Genomic DNA, 15,170 nt, shown 5'->3' with positions numbered 1-15,170 from the left:
TTAGACTTAGATATTCTAATTAAAGTATTGATGTTTGAAAACGAGAAAAAAACATAAGCCTATGACTTTTTTGTTTTTTTCTTCTCTTTTTAATTTTCCACATGTCGGAATCTGGAGTTAAGTATATTTTTGCAACTGGGAAAAAATAGTGATAAGATTCTGGCTAAGGGTATTTAAGAATTTTCTTGTCATATCATATGTTGTTTGTTATATATCTATGTAGAGAGAGAGAGAGAGATAGGAAAGAAAAGACATTTGTGAAGTAGGGTTCTTCCAAAACAATAAAGGACAATAAAAATTGATTTACATATTCTTTGTCTGTGAAAAGGGTCCTTGAAATCGACTTTCATTTTTGCTCCAAAACTATTAGTATTTTTATTTTTATTCAAATTGATTGTTGGCATTTCAATTTTTATGGAGGGTAAAAGAGTCAAAACGATCCCAGGCGTCTACAATACCAGATATGTACAAGACGACACGTCATGGGGAATAAAGTTGCGGAATACCTTACGGTTTGCCTCGTCTTCTGACAATCCAATAGTATTGTGCCACGTGTAAGGGAAAAAAAAGGAAAAAGGTAAAATGACCCCTCACACACAATTATTTATGGAAGGCCGAATTCGCAATTTTCCAAAATTTCCACCGATATTTTTCTTATTTTAAAAGTCAAATTTCAAAATTGATAAATTCAACCATTGTTACGTACTCAAATAAACAAGGCATATTTCGTAATCGAATTCAAACTATTTATTGAATTTCAGTGAAGAAATAATCAAATAAGTAGAATAAAAAAACAGCTAAAATATACTTAAAAAAAACTCCTTTTGGTTTTATCCACAAAGCCTCTTTGTTCTAATCTCTATTTTGCTGAGTGTAAAAAGAGAAGCTTATGACACCTAATCCAAAAACTAATAAATAATTTCCACAAAATTAAATGCAGAATATTTTCCAGACACTGAAAGTTGAAGTAGACTCAATTATCTATGTATAGAACCCAAACTTGAATGTAATGATTCACCACCATAGTCCACAGATTGTGCATACAGCCAGCCAGATGAAAAAGTAACCAACTTTAATATACATACAAATGACAATATCTATAAAAGGGGGTGTTTTTGGCTGTCTTTCCTCACCACTATCAAACGCAAAGCACGTTCGAGTTGCTGTGCTGGTAGTAACTCTCCCAAATACCTTTTTCTTCCCATTAATTTCTGGGCTCTGTTTGTTGGGTAAGATCCAAGTCTCTGTGTAGAATTTAGTGCATGTGTTTGCTTGCAAATTATCAATTGTTAAAGATTATATAAAACCCATTTTTTGATCTTCATCTTCAAACAATTGTTTAGGTACGAAATCGGTTGGTAAATTAGTGCACTGGGAGTCAATGTCTGACGATGAGTGATATGTATATATATATATTTTTTAAAAAAATTGTGCTGAATTTCAACGTGTACGTGTTCGTCTCAGGTTTGAGTTGTTGGGTGGGTTTAGAAATTTTAAAAGATTGAAAAAGCTGAATGGTTCATTGACTAAGAACATACGACTAATATTCTGTAAGAAATTTGGTTGATTTCTCCGACAGGTATCGTTAATGGCGGAATCACCAGTCCTGGCTCGCGTCCACAGCCTCCGGGAGCGACTGGATGCGACGCTCGCCGCCCACCGGAATGAGATTTTACTGTTTCTGTCGAGGTTAGGAGTGAATGATCTTGTCTGTCGTTTTGATTTCGAATGATTGATTGTATGATCCTTAAAAATCTCTGCCTGAAACCGACAGGATTGAAGCCCACGGAAAGGGGATTCTGAAACGCCACCAGCTCCTGGCGGAGTTCGAATCGATCCGGGAGGCCGACAAGGCGAAGCTGCAGGATCACGCCTTCGAAGAAGTCCTCAAGAGCACACAAGTCAGTACTAATTTTAACTTAATTAGGTTTAGCAGCCATCTCAGAACAACTCCATTAACGTTTTCGATCGATTAAGAATGTCCGTTCCTTCACCTCCAGGAAGCCATCGTGCTGCCGCCGTGGGTGGCTCTGGCGATCCGCCTGAGGCCCGGCGTTTGGGAGCACGTCCGCGTCAATGCAAACGCGCTGGTGGTCGAGGAGCTGAGCGTGCCGGAATACCTGCAGCTCAAAGAAGAGCTCGTCAATGGAATGTAAAGATACTAAGATGTCTTGGATTTGGCTGTCGTCTCTTCATTTCATTGCAATCGATCTTAGATTTATGTTTCTGCAGTGGTAATGGCAACTTCGTCCTCGAGCTCGATTTCGAGCCGTTTACGGCATCCTTCCCTAAGCCGACTCTCACTAAGTCCATCGGCAACGGCGTCGAGTTCCTCAACCGCCACCTCTCCGCGAAGATGTTTCACGACCGCGACAGCTTGACTCCTCTCCTCGATTTCTTGAGGATGCATCATTACAAGGGCAAGGTGATCAATAACCGTTGTAATAATTAACTACGCATTTTTTTACGTGAGACGGTCATTTAATATCGACTTTGTTTGTGTAGACGATGATGCTAAACGATCGGATAAAGGATCTTAGCTCGTTGCAGCGCGTTCTGAGGAAGGCGGAGGAGTACCTGTCGACGCTGCGTCCGTCGACGCCGTACGACGAATTGGAGCATAAGTTCCAAGAGATAGGATTGGAGAGAGGGTGGGGCGACACGGCGGGGCGCGTCGCGGAGATGATATCGATGCTATTGGACCTGCTCGAGGCTCCGGATTCGTGCACTCTCGAGAAATTCCTCGGAAGAATTCCGATGGTTTTCAACGTCGTCATCCTCTCCCCGCACGGCTACTTCGCGCAGGAGAATGTGTTGGGCTATCCGGACACTGGTGGCCAGGTCGTCTACATTCTGGATCAAGTTCCGGCGCTAGAGCGCGAAATGCTGAAGAGGATCAAGGAGCAAGGACTCGATATCACGCCGCGGATTCTCATAGTTAGTTCCGTTGCATTTCTCGACGATCGTTGTCTGATTACTACATTACCGCGCTGATCGATCGTTCTTTGTGTAGGTGACTCGGTTGCTCCCCGATGCGGTTGGAACGACCTGCGGCCAACGTTTGGAGAAAGTGTTCGGAGCTGAGCATTCGCATATTCTTCGAGTTCCTTTCCGAACGGAGAAGGGAATCGTTCGTAAATGGATTTCTCGATTTGAGGTTTGGCCTTACATGGAGAGATTCACCGAGGATGTCGCGAAGGAGATCACGGCGGAGCTGCAGGCGAAGCCGGACTTGATCATCGGAAACTACAGTGAGGGTAACTTGGCTGCATCATTGCTTGCTCACAAGCTGGGAGTCACACAATGCACCATAGCTCATGCCTTGGAGAAGACCAAATATCCCGACTCCGATACTTACCTCAAGAACTACGACGACAAGTATCACTTCTCGTGCCAGTTCACGGCAGATCTCTACGCGATGAACCATACCGATTTCATTATCACCAGCACGTTCCAGGAGATTGCCGGAAGGTGATGTTTTTCATTTTTCGGAACTCGTTGACAAAATCATATTTATCGTTGTGCGACGTGTTCTGAGTTGTTTGTTTTATAATTGTTAGTAAGGACACCGTGGGACAATACGAGAGCCACATGGCGTTTACAATGCCTGGACTATACCGGGTTGTCCATGGAATCAATGTGTTCGACCCCAAGTTCAATATCGTCTCCCCCGGAGCTGACATGAACATCTACTTCCCGTACACGGAGAAAGAAAAAAGGCTCACGACGCTCCACCCTGAGATTGAGGAGCTTCTTTTCAGCCACGTCGAAAATGAGGAACACTTGTAAGATGATAACAAATCCAATCTTTACAAATGCAACTCTTGTAACTAATCAAAATTGTTCTGATGATTGTCAAATGGCTTATAGATGTGTCCTGAAAGACAAGAACAAGCCAATTCTGTTCACAATGGCGAGGTTGGACCGCGTCAAGAACCTGACAGGGCTAGTCGAGCTGTACGCCAAGAATCCAAAGCTGAGGGAGCTGGTGAACCTCGTTGTCGTGGGAGGCGACAGGAGGAAAGACTCGAAAGATTTGGAAGAACAAGCGGAGACAAAGAAGATGTACAGCCTCATCGAAACCTACAACCTGAATGGCCAAATCAGATGGATATCTTCCCAGATGAACCGCACGAGGAATGGCGAGCTCTACCGTTGCATTGCTGACACGAGGGGCGCCTTCGTGCAACCTGCATTTTACGAGGCATTTGGACTGACTGTGGTCGAGGCCATGACTTGTGGTCTCCCGACTTTTGCAACGCTCCATGGTGGACCGGCAGAGATCATTGTCGATGGTAAGTCCGGATTCCACATCGATCCATATAACGGCGAGCAGGTTTCTGAGGCTCTCGTAAAGTTCTTCGACAAGTGCAAGGAGGAGCCTTCTTACTGGGATACAATCTCCACGGGCGGACTGAAGCGCATCCAGGAGAAGTAAGAAAGATCTCCTGTTTCATTACATTGATCATGAGGTAGATAGGTAGGTAACGCGACGTTTTGGTTCAGGTATACTTGGCAGATTTATTCGGACAGGTTGCTGACGCTGGCGGGAGTGTATGGATTCTGGAAGTATGTCTCTAAGCTCGATCGCCTTGAGATCCGGCGATACCTCGAAATGTTCTACGCGCTCAAGTATCGCAAGCTGGTAATGTTGTTTTTCTTTGTGTTTTGTCTGAATTGATTTGAAGAATTTCATATTGGGACTGAAATGGCTTTTTCTTGTGTGAAGGCTGAAGCTGTTCCACTTGCTGTTGAGTGAAGGAAGAAGATATGCTCTGTTATGTTCTATTTTGCAAATAATGTGGGACAATAAGAGACAGCATGATTTTGGGATTGTTGTTTGTTTGTATGAGCAAATTGCTCTTGCTCTTTTGTTTGAGGTTTGTCATAATTTCGGATTTGAGAATGTATGCATACATCTATCTACATATTTGATCTCTGCTGAATTATACAGTTGCAGTAACACTTTAAGTTCATCCATTCAACTGCTATATACATATATGTTCATGTAGCTGCCAAAAATTGCTAATACAAAAATCTAAAGGCTATATATAGATATAACCGACTCCAAATATATACAACTGAAAGCATTTACACTTTTTTTGTATGAACTTTCAGTTCCAAAGAGGTGTGTATAAGTAATCTTTCTTTTTGTAATGTTTGAACATGGAAGCCACAGTGTGCGTGTGAATATATACATTTGGGAAAAGCTTTTACATGGAGCAGAAGTTACCCTCGGATAGGCCTGGTGTTTTTATTATAAAGTGCCTGCCTGGGATAGAGAATAACTGCCAAAACAAAAGAGAAGGCGAGACCGACCACACCGCTAAATGGTTGAAAAGGGTGGCCACCGGTGACCCATGTTTCAAGATTTGGTCGGTAGGACAGAAAACCACCGGATTTCAACATGAAATTAGATGCTAGAATGCCTGTACGAAGTCCAATTGGTAGTGAGAGACCACCTTCATTTCGTTGCCGAGCTCCTGATAGACTCAGAGATAGTAGCAATAGCCCAGGGATTTCCCACATTGACCTGAAAATCGAATCATTAGAAATGTAGATTTTATCATTAAAGAGAATATAAAAATAAGATTTTTCAAGGAATTCATAGGAACTAATCAAAAGCAAGTACCTTTGAGATAAAGCAAATATTAGTCCTGAGATGATTATCCCTTGGTGATATCCATAGTCGGAAGCAATTTCCTCAGGTAGCCATGATCTGAAGAGCAATTCCTCCACAACTGAAACAGCAGTTGCAGTTGCTATTCCTTTAACAACTTTTATAAGCATCCATGCATATGCCTTAATCAACGCTACAGGTTCTGAAGAAGATGAAGACAGAGCGTCTGGCCAGCGGAGATGAGCAAAGCCAAGTGAGGAGTTCACAGCATGTATTGACACAACAAGGATGAATCCTCCAATCAAACCCTTTAGAAAATTCTCAAGCTGAGAGCACAAAAAATGACCATTTTTGCTAAGTTAGAATACCAGTTAATTAAAATATTAAACATATCGATTATTTTTTTCAAAGTGACCATGAATGTGCAAAGCCAAAATGGAAGAAGTGGATTCATGCCTTCGAAAATTGACCCTAACACATCTCTTCCATAAACCAGAACCCTTTTGACTTAATGTAGAGCATATGGTTGTGGCTGGATAAACTATGTTCATGGGTGGGACTAAAAACTCATCAAACTTGCATGATTTTTACAATTTCTTTTCACATAAATTTTATGAAGGAACCATCACAGTCAGAGAAAGCTGATCAGAGGATCACAAAAAGCAATCATTATAAGATCTTTCAGACTGAGATGATTTTTCACATAAAACAAATGTACAAATTATATTGATACAACGTTTATTAATTCAACAGGTTGAGAGCATATGGCAATGTAGTGATGTACATACCTTTGGAACCGAAGCCAAATCCATTCCATATTGCAGTAGAGGATCATCATATTTGCGGATTCTTTTTCCCCATAATGCAATCATAATCAAGACAGAGACATAGAGGCTGGCAATGCAAGCAAACTCTGCAATTTTAAAGTGGCTTTGCGTGGACCAGTTTTGCATTAGGGTAGGTAGCATTGGAATCACAACAGGTGACCAGAGAAGAAGCACCATGGAAACAAAACCTAAGATCCTGAATTTACATTAAAAACACATTAGGGAAGCTCACTTGGAATGGATGAACTAACTAGATAGAGAAATGTAAGTTCCTATAATAGCTAAGGAAGAATCCTACATGAATATGACATCTAAAAGCTTGGGTATGTGTGATTCTATAGAAAACTTTCTGAATTGGTGCCGCATTATATATTTATAGCAAATACTATTCAAAATTTACTTGATCATACACGGAACTAAGCTTTGAATGGAAAACAATAAAATGGTAAGCAGGAGAACCAGAAATTATAATTGAGTTGCCTGTATGTACAGAATCCAAAGTATAGTAGGTGGTAGAATTTGTGCTAACCAGATGAGTTTCTAAAATTCCTTTCATGTAAAAAAAAAAAAAAAAAAAGATTTTCAACAGCAAAGCCATTGGTTCTGTTAAAAGAAATGTGCATTGTGTATGGTTTCAATTGGAAGAGAATGATGTAATAATATAAGCACCAAAAATTTGTAATAAAATACTCATCCATCTATTTCTCAAATTATTTACTACTGGGAGAATCAATACATAAGCAAATACAAACTGAAACATTTCATAATCATTAAAAGCTTTTAGATCACTCAAATAACAGGTATGAGAGTTGGAGGGCCCATATTTTGAGCTCCATCATAACTCATGGTTTGTGCCATATTTATAGAATTGTAAAAAGAATGCAGCATGCACATGGAAGGGCTGTTGTAGGAATTTCTATATACTAAAAAATAAATGATATTTGTTTCAATGTGTTCAACTTTGAACTTCCAATTATCACTTCACATTCTTAGCCAAGGAAGGACATAAAAGGACTTAGTTATATAGTTCACCTCTGAAACAGTGGACGTTCGGCAATATGCAAAAATGAGATGAGTTTGTCAGTCAAACTCATTGCACCACGTATTCCACCCCAAAGCAAAGCAACTTTACCAACAAGTTTCAAAATTCCCCCCCTTTGTCCTAGTTCTGCAAGCATGTTCACCAGCCTGTATCGTTGAGCCATGCGTTTATTAGTATTTTAAGTAAGATAAAAATTAGTAACGATTTCATATCTATATATTGGAAAAGACTCTCCCAGACCTTTCTTGATCCACTCCCCCATCTTCCTTTAAAGGCACCACAGGACTAGCAACAGATAATGCTTTCTCTGCAAGACTTGTGACTATATTATGTGTTTTCTCAGGGGTCTGTGACAGGCCTGCACTTTGTTGATCACTGAGAGGATCCTTTGAAGTTTGAGCTGTTTCTGTATTCTACAAGTACATTTTTCAAAATATTAAACAATGAAGAGAATAAAGGCAAAAGCATTCATTGAAACAGTTAGATGAGCATAAGCCAAATAGCTAATAATCAGGAATGCTAACCGATAACCTTTCATAAAAAAAAAATCAATGTTTTCAAACAATAAAACAGTCCCTCTTAGAGATTTAGGAGCATCTAATAAAAAACCAGTTGAAGTGGTAATCCAGTCCTACTTTTTTTTTTTCCTTTATAGAGAATGTCCCTGGGATACCATGTTGTTAAGTAATAGTTTTTATCATTTAGGTAAGGCCACATAAAGGTTCTCAACATGTTGACAGCTGAACATAAAGATAATAAACGAGATGCAATACACACCAGACAACCGACAATGTTCAAGATAATTCTTCATGCACAGGCAGTACTTTATCTGTAAGATATTTTACCTGTTTAATTTGTATAGCTGAGGGTTGAGGTATAATTCAACTAGCCTCAACTAGGAGAGATGCAAAATGATATTATATAAACTAATATGAACACGAAATCCCAAGTTGTTGAAGCAGAAGAAAAGCTTCAGAGTATGATGTAATAGTTAGTAAAATAGTAATTTACCTGCTGGTGAACAAGCAAAGCAGAAGCACCCAGAGCAGCAGTAACAGCACCAACCATAACTTCGTTCTTGTTATTAGAACTTTGATGATCACTGTTGTCCCCTTCTTTAACAATTGAATTGGAAGGACAATCCTTATGTTCTCTTTTATTTAATAAAATTGGGGAAGTCTCCTTCTCATGGACTTGAACAAATCTATCGGTAGATATACCAGCATCTTCAATTGGTAAAAAATTTTCTTCATTACAATCCAATGCAGCAACATCAAAGAACTTTCTGAGTGCAGCTAAACTAGAGCCCACAACAACACCAACAGGCAATATTCTTTTCAAAAATTGGGTTTCCTGTAATGCAGATGAAATAACTCTTACTATCTTCTCCCCGTGAAGGGTCCCAAGCTTTTCCTGTATGGTGTCACTCCCTACACACATATGTATATTTTCTTTCCCTGCTTCCTCGGATACAGAATTTGCAACATATTCCATTTCACCAGCAAGTCTCAGCTCCATTTCTTCTGTGTCAACTGCATTGACCCTACGACCGACTTCTACAATTAAACATTTTAAGATGATAGTTTTGACAAAAAGAATTGAGTCTTCAATTTTGGTTGCATTACAACCAAAATCATTATTGAGAACAACATCTGCTTTAGAGTCTTGGCTTCGGTCAGGTGGAATACTTGAATCCAATATTACATAAGAGGGTTCAACAACTGTATCAATATGCTTGGATCTTTGATGAGGGACATTCAGGTCTTCTCTATAATCATCTTCACTAATATAAGCACTATTGTCTTCTGTCTGATCTAAAAGCTTCCACTTACCTTCTTCTGGAATGTAGTCAAGATGTAAAGTTGACTTTTTAGCCACATCAAAAGGCTGTGCATTTCTCGTCATCCAATTACGGTATGTTTTGAGGTATTCTTTGTAAAGTGGGTCGTCATATGGAAGAGTCAAGCGACCTGGGACACTAGCGTTCAAATATTTTATAAAATCCTTTTCTGGGTGCTTTCCAGTTGCTGGCACAAAACTGGTTTCATACTCAGTCCCCAGCTGGCCCCTTCTACTATCACTATGACTTGCACTATTCTGCTGTTCATACTTGTATGATGCGCCTTCCGGATCATACAGAATAGCACCTTCTGATTTATCAGATTGAGCATTGTCATTACTCCTGAGATCTGATGTTTTTGCAGATTCAGAATCATTGTTTGTCAAATCATTTTTAGCTACAGAGCCTTCACTCCTTTCCTTTACGTCCTCACTTCCTTTATCTTCTGCATTATGGTCCTCAGAGTTCTTTTCCACATCCAACTGATCTATCACGCCCTCAATTACATTGAATACACTATTAACAGCAGCTTGGGTGGAATCATCAAAACCTGTTAATGCATCTAAGGCCTCAGAAACACTAAAGTGAGGAGTACTGTTGTTACTTTCACTTTGAAGAGGTTTTGGACAACTGCCTTGCTTGCTTTGACTACTTTCTGCTTCATTTCCCGTTATTTGCGCTTCAGAGGGAGAGGATGGAGCAGAATGTTCATCCTCTATACCATGAGATCCCGACTCATGATGATCAGAAGAAAAATCATTTTTCTGAACATTATTCTCCTCCATAGAACCTGAATGATCCTTTCCGTCCCTCTTTTCCACTCCTGTTTGGTCGGAAACAGTACCATTAGACTCACTAGGTCCTAACATGCTAGAAACCTCTCCATCAGCTTTTATTTCTGGTGCACTTTTCTTATCAAAAGTCTGGGCAGACCTACCCCCTAAGAATTGCTCATCTTCAGAACCTTCATTCAGGATTCCCTTTTCTAAATTTGGATTATTGCTTCCCTGGTCACTTGTGGATTGATCAGTACCTGAATCAGATGGTTTTGGTGGAGTATCTAATGATTGCTTCTCTGAATCAGTATCACCAGAAGGCTTGTCTGAGTTGTGATCAGATTTTAAGGAACCATCTTCAGGGCTATTAGCTGTTACCCTTTTGCCCAAAGAACTGACATCTCCATCACCATTTGCTTTCGTCTTTCTCATTTTTTCAAGAAATTTTGAGTTCAATCCTGATGCCACATCAGGGAAGTTTCCAAGATTTAAAAGTTTATCAAACTTCACATTTGATCCCTGACTCTGCATAATTCCAGAAACAGCTGCAGTGAGCTTTCCACGAACATCTTCTGGCACAGCATCTTGCAATGCTTTAACCAATGTCTCACCTTGACCCACAGCATTAAGTACCTGCCACATCAATGTCATATTGCTAAGTCATTATCATGTCAATTATTTATTTCAGGATTCCCTTCTCCAATGGTAATATAAGGGCATTAAAATGCAAGCTTGTTAAAGTAAAGTAAATATGAATTAAGGATATTCTACAATTACTGGTACATATCCACACATAGATTGATATATAGATAAGTGTGTAGACACAATCATTTCACATCCACTGTGATGCAAACTGAACTCATTGCATGCAGCCTAATTGAACTTTGTTGCAGCAATGTCTATTTCCAAAAGCTCCCCTAATATAACCTTGGGAAAATAGCAAAACTTTCACAGTTACACACACACACACACAAAGAAGACTAGAATGAGAAATTCATGAATATTACCTTCATTTTCTCTTCATCAGAAAGAGTACCAGGCATAGTCACATCAAGCATATTCATAACCACTTGTGCAGTTTGTAGTACTTGCCCTCTTTCATTATCAGAACCATTATCCTCAGTCGCTGCATCAATAGATGCACTAGAATGGTTTCCTACATTTCTGTCCTCTTTTGGCAATCCTTTAGATATGCCAGGAGGTTCTCTGGTACCTTTCATAGGTCTTGACAGAATGCTTGTGCCTGTACCATTTTCTTCAAAAATTGTCAATGGAGAATTTCCATTAGCTTGATTCAAGAGCTTGTCAGATTTCCCTCTTTTATTAGACTTTCTTTCCACCAGTGCCAAACCTCTTGAAGGATTTATAGTGACATCAACATCATTCAAAAGTGGATGGCGACCTTTTAAAAGTCCAAGCTCCACAGCTGTGAGCCACTACATAAGAGTTTTGGAATTAATTTCAGTGTAAAAATCACGATTTAATAATAAAGCACCCAAAACACAGTTACCTCTAAAGTGAGGCTCTGGCACCAAGAGAACCTTAATCTGCTGCCCATACTGTTTCTAGATGAGTGAGAACATAGAAGCAAGCTCGTAAATGGGTTCTCTGCTATCATACTCCGTGGAATAGAAAACAGTGGAACTTTTGAGTCATCGTTCTGGATGTATAAAAAATCCAACTGTAAGTCTCTGGATAACACTTAAATAGATTGTTGGGTATTAACAGAGCATAACATCATATCATTATGGATCAATGCAAAATATAACTGTCAATTTCTTGACAGCAATTTGTTAAGCATCAACTGAGCACATTTTGTCACAAAAAATAATGGCTGCGAGCAAAATATGTCATTATACGGTACACTGCTATATCAACCTATATTACTTGGACTAGGACTCTACTGGGATTATCAGCCAACAGCAACCTCATATAGGTAAAAGCAACAAATGAACAGAAAATATATCAATAATAATTACAATATTTCTCAGCAGGATTGAGTCAAAACTATTATCAAACAAAATGCTTGACAAAGCAGGTGAGGAAAAAATAAATTGCATAAACATCAGCATTACAGCTATAGTACTTTTCCATAAACCTAATGAAACAGAGGCAGTATAGCATCATAAGAGAGGAAAATCAGACCTGTATAAAAAGAACAGGAATTTTCACTTTGCCAACTACATCTCGGGTGCTACATGTTGCGTAAAACTGTTCAATGGAATCAATTCCATAAGACACCATGGAAATTGATTGCTCAAACTCCCGAACTGAAGGTGCTGACAAGGCCTTTTCAACATCAAATCCTTTCCCTTGACCTTGAAACAATTCCTGCAAGCATATAGTCTGTTACAGCAGAACAAGCATGCAAAAAGGCAGGTTCAAACTACTAATGCAAGTTTTGCCTGTGTATAGGGGTCCCTAAATTTGTATTTCTAGAAAAACAAACAACTAGCTTTCCTTGCAAAGAATAGAAATTGTCTCAAGAAGCACTCTTAATATTTATTTTGAAAGCTAAAAAAAAGTTGCATGCATTAGATTCTTTAATGGAATGAATGTGGACTCCGATATTAACTCACTTCACACCCGACTTTTATAGACAATATCTTTTGTAAATAAAATAAATAAATAAATAAATATCCTCTACCACAAACATAATCAAATGTTAACATTCTAGAAGAAAAGGATAAGAGACTATGCCTGTGAGATATAACAACCTTGTTACATTTTAGTATCTTGATAAAGCCATCTACATGGCTCTGCTCAAAATCCATATGATAAATAGAGGACCTTGTGAATTCCTCCAAGTCGAAAGGAGTATCTATGCAAGTTGCAGCTGTAAGAGGTGTCCTCTCTCCAAATTCTGCCAGGTACTTTGTCAACATATTTGCACCATACCCCCAGCCAACTCCCATTAATGTTGTCCATGGCCTTTTCTTGTTTATATATTGTACGGCTGTGGAGATGTCATCACTGTCAGCAGCTGTAAATAACCTACATAAATGGAGTTTTTATATCTGTCATCAGTCTTTTTATCCAGTACAGGAGCGAAGAGATATTCTTAATAAGAGACCTTAGCATGGACATAAACTAGCTAACAATAGTATTTAGTTCAGTCCATTGAGCTCATTGAAAGAATCAAACTTCCCACTCAAAGAAACTAAAGAAGATGGAATAAAAAAATGCAGCTTCAAATGTAGAAAGTGACAAAAACAAAACAGTCTATTTATTCAAAAATAGGCCTTTGGAATAAACCATATCTCAGAAATTTCAGTAGTTATGTCTACCCTTCTGGCCCAAACAAATATTGCTGATCTTTGCTCAAATGATTGCAACATAATACAATGTTTTAGTCATAATTAAACTCACATTTACTACCGATCATCAAATTCAAACTCCAAAGAACCAGTCTAACAAGGATATTCTCATCCAATCTTTTAAGTGCATCATGTTTATAGGTAACCGAAACATTGCAATGTGAATTGAGATACTAACCGTGGTGTAGTCAGCGGTGATCCTGCACATCCTCTTGGATTCATGACAACGGGAAAACTGCCTCTCCTCAGACACTCCAATACAAATGCCTTGATTTTCCTCTCATTACTGCCTTCTGCAGTCCCCGGGACAATCAACACCGTAGTATCCAATCCCCGTTCTTCCTCCATATCCAAATTCGCTGGCCAATCCAATGACAGGACACCACCATCCTCCGTAACTACACAGATTCTCTGATACGCCATCTTCTCCTCAACGTCACCCTCACTCTTCCCCACTTGCATCATTCTCCCACTGTCCAGCTTCACATAGAGCCTTTCCTCTTTGATGAGCTTTTCGTTCAAATCCTCCAATAATTCACTCTCAGGAAAACAAATCGAAGGGCATCGCAACGTCACAAATCGGTTAAACGGCGTCGGGCTGGTGAACAAGACCCACTCCCCGATATAACGATTGCGATCATTTTCTATCCTAGAGTTTGAAAGCAACTTCCGTGAATGTGAAGTGAAAAACAGCGCGAGACCGGAGGCCACGCCGAGCGCCGGCGCTATGTAATTCAGCGAGCTCACAGAAGGAAACTGGGACAGCAAGCTTTGGAAGAGGTCATCAAACGGAGAGGATGAAGGCGTCGGATTCACTTGGCACCCGACAATTACTCCCTTGAAACGGCGGCGTTTCCACAACCGATGGCGGTGGTGGCGGGAAACAACAACCCGCCGGTGGGCAGTAGAAGGAGGAAGAAACACAACCCCATACACACACTCCAGACTCATAATTCAGACGGCAGACGACGGCGGCGGCGGTGCGACGCTTACCCGCTGCGGAATTCTGTGAGGACAAAGCGAGTATCAGAAGCCACTGCATGAGTGGTTCGGTGAAACCATTGAAGGGTGGAAGAGGTCCTACTTGGAAAAGGAAAAGGTCGGTTCCAGCCTTCCAGGCAAGCTTCGTCCTCTACAGTTGTCAATCCTACGGTTCCTGTAAAGTCGTACTGCAAAAATTGTAATCATTGAAAATGACGAGAAATCGTGTTTCAGAACTGTGTCGTTACTCCCGAGTCTACCCGAACCTTCCGCAATTATTTTAATTATTACTATATAAATGGGCTTTCTTAATAGATTGAGCCCAATACTTGAATTCTTTGGGGCATATAGCCCATTAGTAAGTGTAATCCAAAATGTGACAAATTTGATTTATAAAATTAAAAAGAATAAATATTTTCTTGAAATATATATGGTGATAGCACATGACCAAATCCATAATGATCTCATAGTAAAATAGATTGATTTAATTTGCATGTATTAACATGTGTATGAGCTAGCTTGCCAACACTACTTATAACTTCGATCTGACAGATGATGCAATAATTTAAATTAGAAATAATAGCCAATGATTCATTAATTATTGTCTGAGCAAATCTTGATCTGATTCTGTAATTAATGCGGGGAAAATTAAAATAAAATTATAAACTTTTGAGATTATTTATGTTTCTTTACTACGTACTGACAAAAACCCTGCAACTAATAATTGTTAAGGAACAATTTGATCATCGGACTATGGTTAATTTATT

General features: G+C 39.5%; 2 protein-coding genes across 6 annotated transcripts; one reads left to right on the top strand and one right to left on the bottom strand.

The window, feature by feature from the left end:
- Positions 1 to 1,058: 1,058 nt before the first annotated feature.
- Positions 1,059 to 4,971, top strand: LOC127251466 (sucrose synthase-like). Of its 2 annotated transcripts, none has more exons than XM_051275170.1 (11): positions 1,059 to 1,171; positions 1,580 to 1,689; positions 1,775 to 1,901; positions 2,001 to 2,152; positions 2,233 to 2,425; positions 2,506 to 2,937; positions 3,014 to 3,471; positions 3,561 to 3,785; positions 3,871 to 4,434; positions 4,507 to 4,645; positions 4,730 to 4,971. In XM_051275170.1, the coding sequence occupies exons 1-11, from the start codon at positions 1,088 to 1,090 to the stop codon at positions 4,757 to 4,759; spliced, it is 2,514 nt and encodes an 837-aa protein (XP_051131127.1). In that variant the 5' UTR covers positions 1,059 to 1,087; the 3' UTR covers positions 4,760 to 4,971. The 2 variants fall into 2 exon arrangements, with proteins under 2 accessions (XP_051131127.1, XP_051131128.1); XM_051275171.1 differs by having other exon boundaries at positions 1,084 to 1,229; positions 4,730 to 4,928.
- Positions 4,972 to 5,078: 107 nt separating this feature from the next.
- LOC127251464 (uncharacterized) lies at positions 5,079 to 14,555 on the bottom strand. 4 transcript variants are annotated; one of them, XM_051275167.1, is made up of 12 exons: positions 14,507 to 14,537; positions 13,601 to 14,428; positions 12,823 to 13,099; positions 12,251 to 12,436; positions 11,616 to 11,765; positions 11,113 to 11,541; positions 8,501 to 10,738; positions 7,730 to 7,902; positions 7,480 to 7,635; positions 6,409 to 6,643; positions 5,633 to 5,946; positions 5,079 to 5,533 (listed from the first exon to the last, which is right to left on the bottom strand). In XM_051275167.1, the coding sequence occupies exons 2-12, from the start codon at positions 14,371 to 14,373 to the stop codon at positions 5,230 to 5,232; spliced, it is 5,235 nt and encodes a 1,744-aa protein (XP_051131124.1). In that variant the 5' UTR covers positions 14,374 to 14,428; positions 14,507 to 14,537; the 3' UTR covers positions 5,079 to 5,229. The 4 variants fall into 4 exon arrangements, with proteins under 4 accessions (XP_051131124.1, XP_051131123.1, XP_051131125.1 ...); XM_051275166.1 differs by having other exon boundaries at positions 13,601 to 14,555; XM_051275168.1 differs by lacking the exon at positions 14,507 to 14,537 and having other exon boundaries at positions 12,896 to 13,099; positions 13,601 to 13,739.
- Between the last annotated feature and the right edge of the window lie 615 nt (positions 14,556 to 15,170).

This window comes from Andrographis paniculata, unplaced genomic scaffold (genome assembly GCF_009805555.1).
Source record: "Andrographis paniculata isolate CXL003 unplaced genomic scaffold, ASM980555v1 Contig45END, whole genome shotgun sequence".
Classification (NCBI taxonomy): domain Eukaryota; kingdom Viridiplantae; phylum Streptophyta; class Magnoliopsida; order Lamiales; family Acanthaceae; genus Andrographis; species Andrographis paniculata.
This window is presented reverse-complemented; position numbering and strand designations above follow the sequence as displayed.

Bases quoted from the DNA above. Each gene is read 5' to 3' on its own strand.
- LOC127251466 (XM_051275170.1), top strand. From the start codon at position 1,088: ATGACAATATCTATAAAAGGGGGTGTTTTTGGCTGTCTTTCCTCACCA. The intron at 1,690-1,774 runs GTTAGGAGTGAA...TGAAACCGACAG, and splicing joins ATTTTACTGTTTCTGTCGAG to GATTGAAGCCCACGGAAAGG. The intron at 2,426-2,505 runs GTGATCAATAAC...TTGTTTGTGTAG, and splicing joins TGCATCATTACAAGGGCAAG to ACGATGATGCTAAACGATCG.
- LOC127251464 (XM_051275166.1), bottom strand. From the start codon at position 14,373: ATGAGTCTGGAGTGTGTGTATGGGGTTGTGTTTCTTCCTCCTTCTACT. The intron at 11,766-12,250 runs GTCTGATTTTCC...TTATACATCCAG, and splicing joins TTCCTGTTCTTTTTATACAG to AACGATGACTCAAAAGTTCC. The intron at 7,636-7,729 runs GTCTGGGAGAGT...TCAACGATACAG, and splicing joins GGGGGAGTGGATCAAGAAAG to GCTGGTGAACATGCTTGCAG.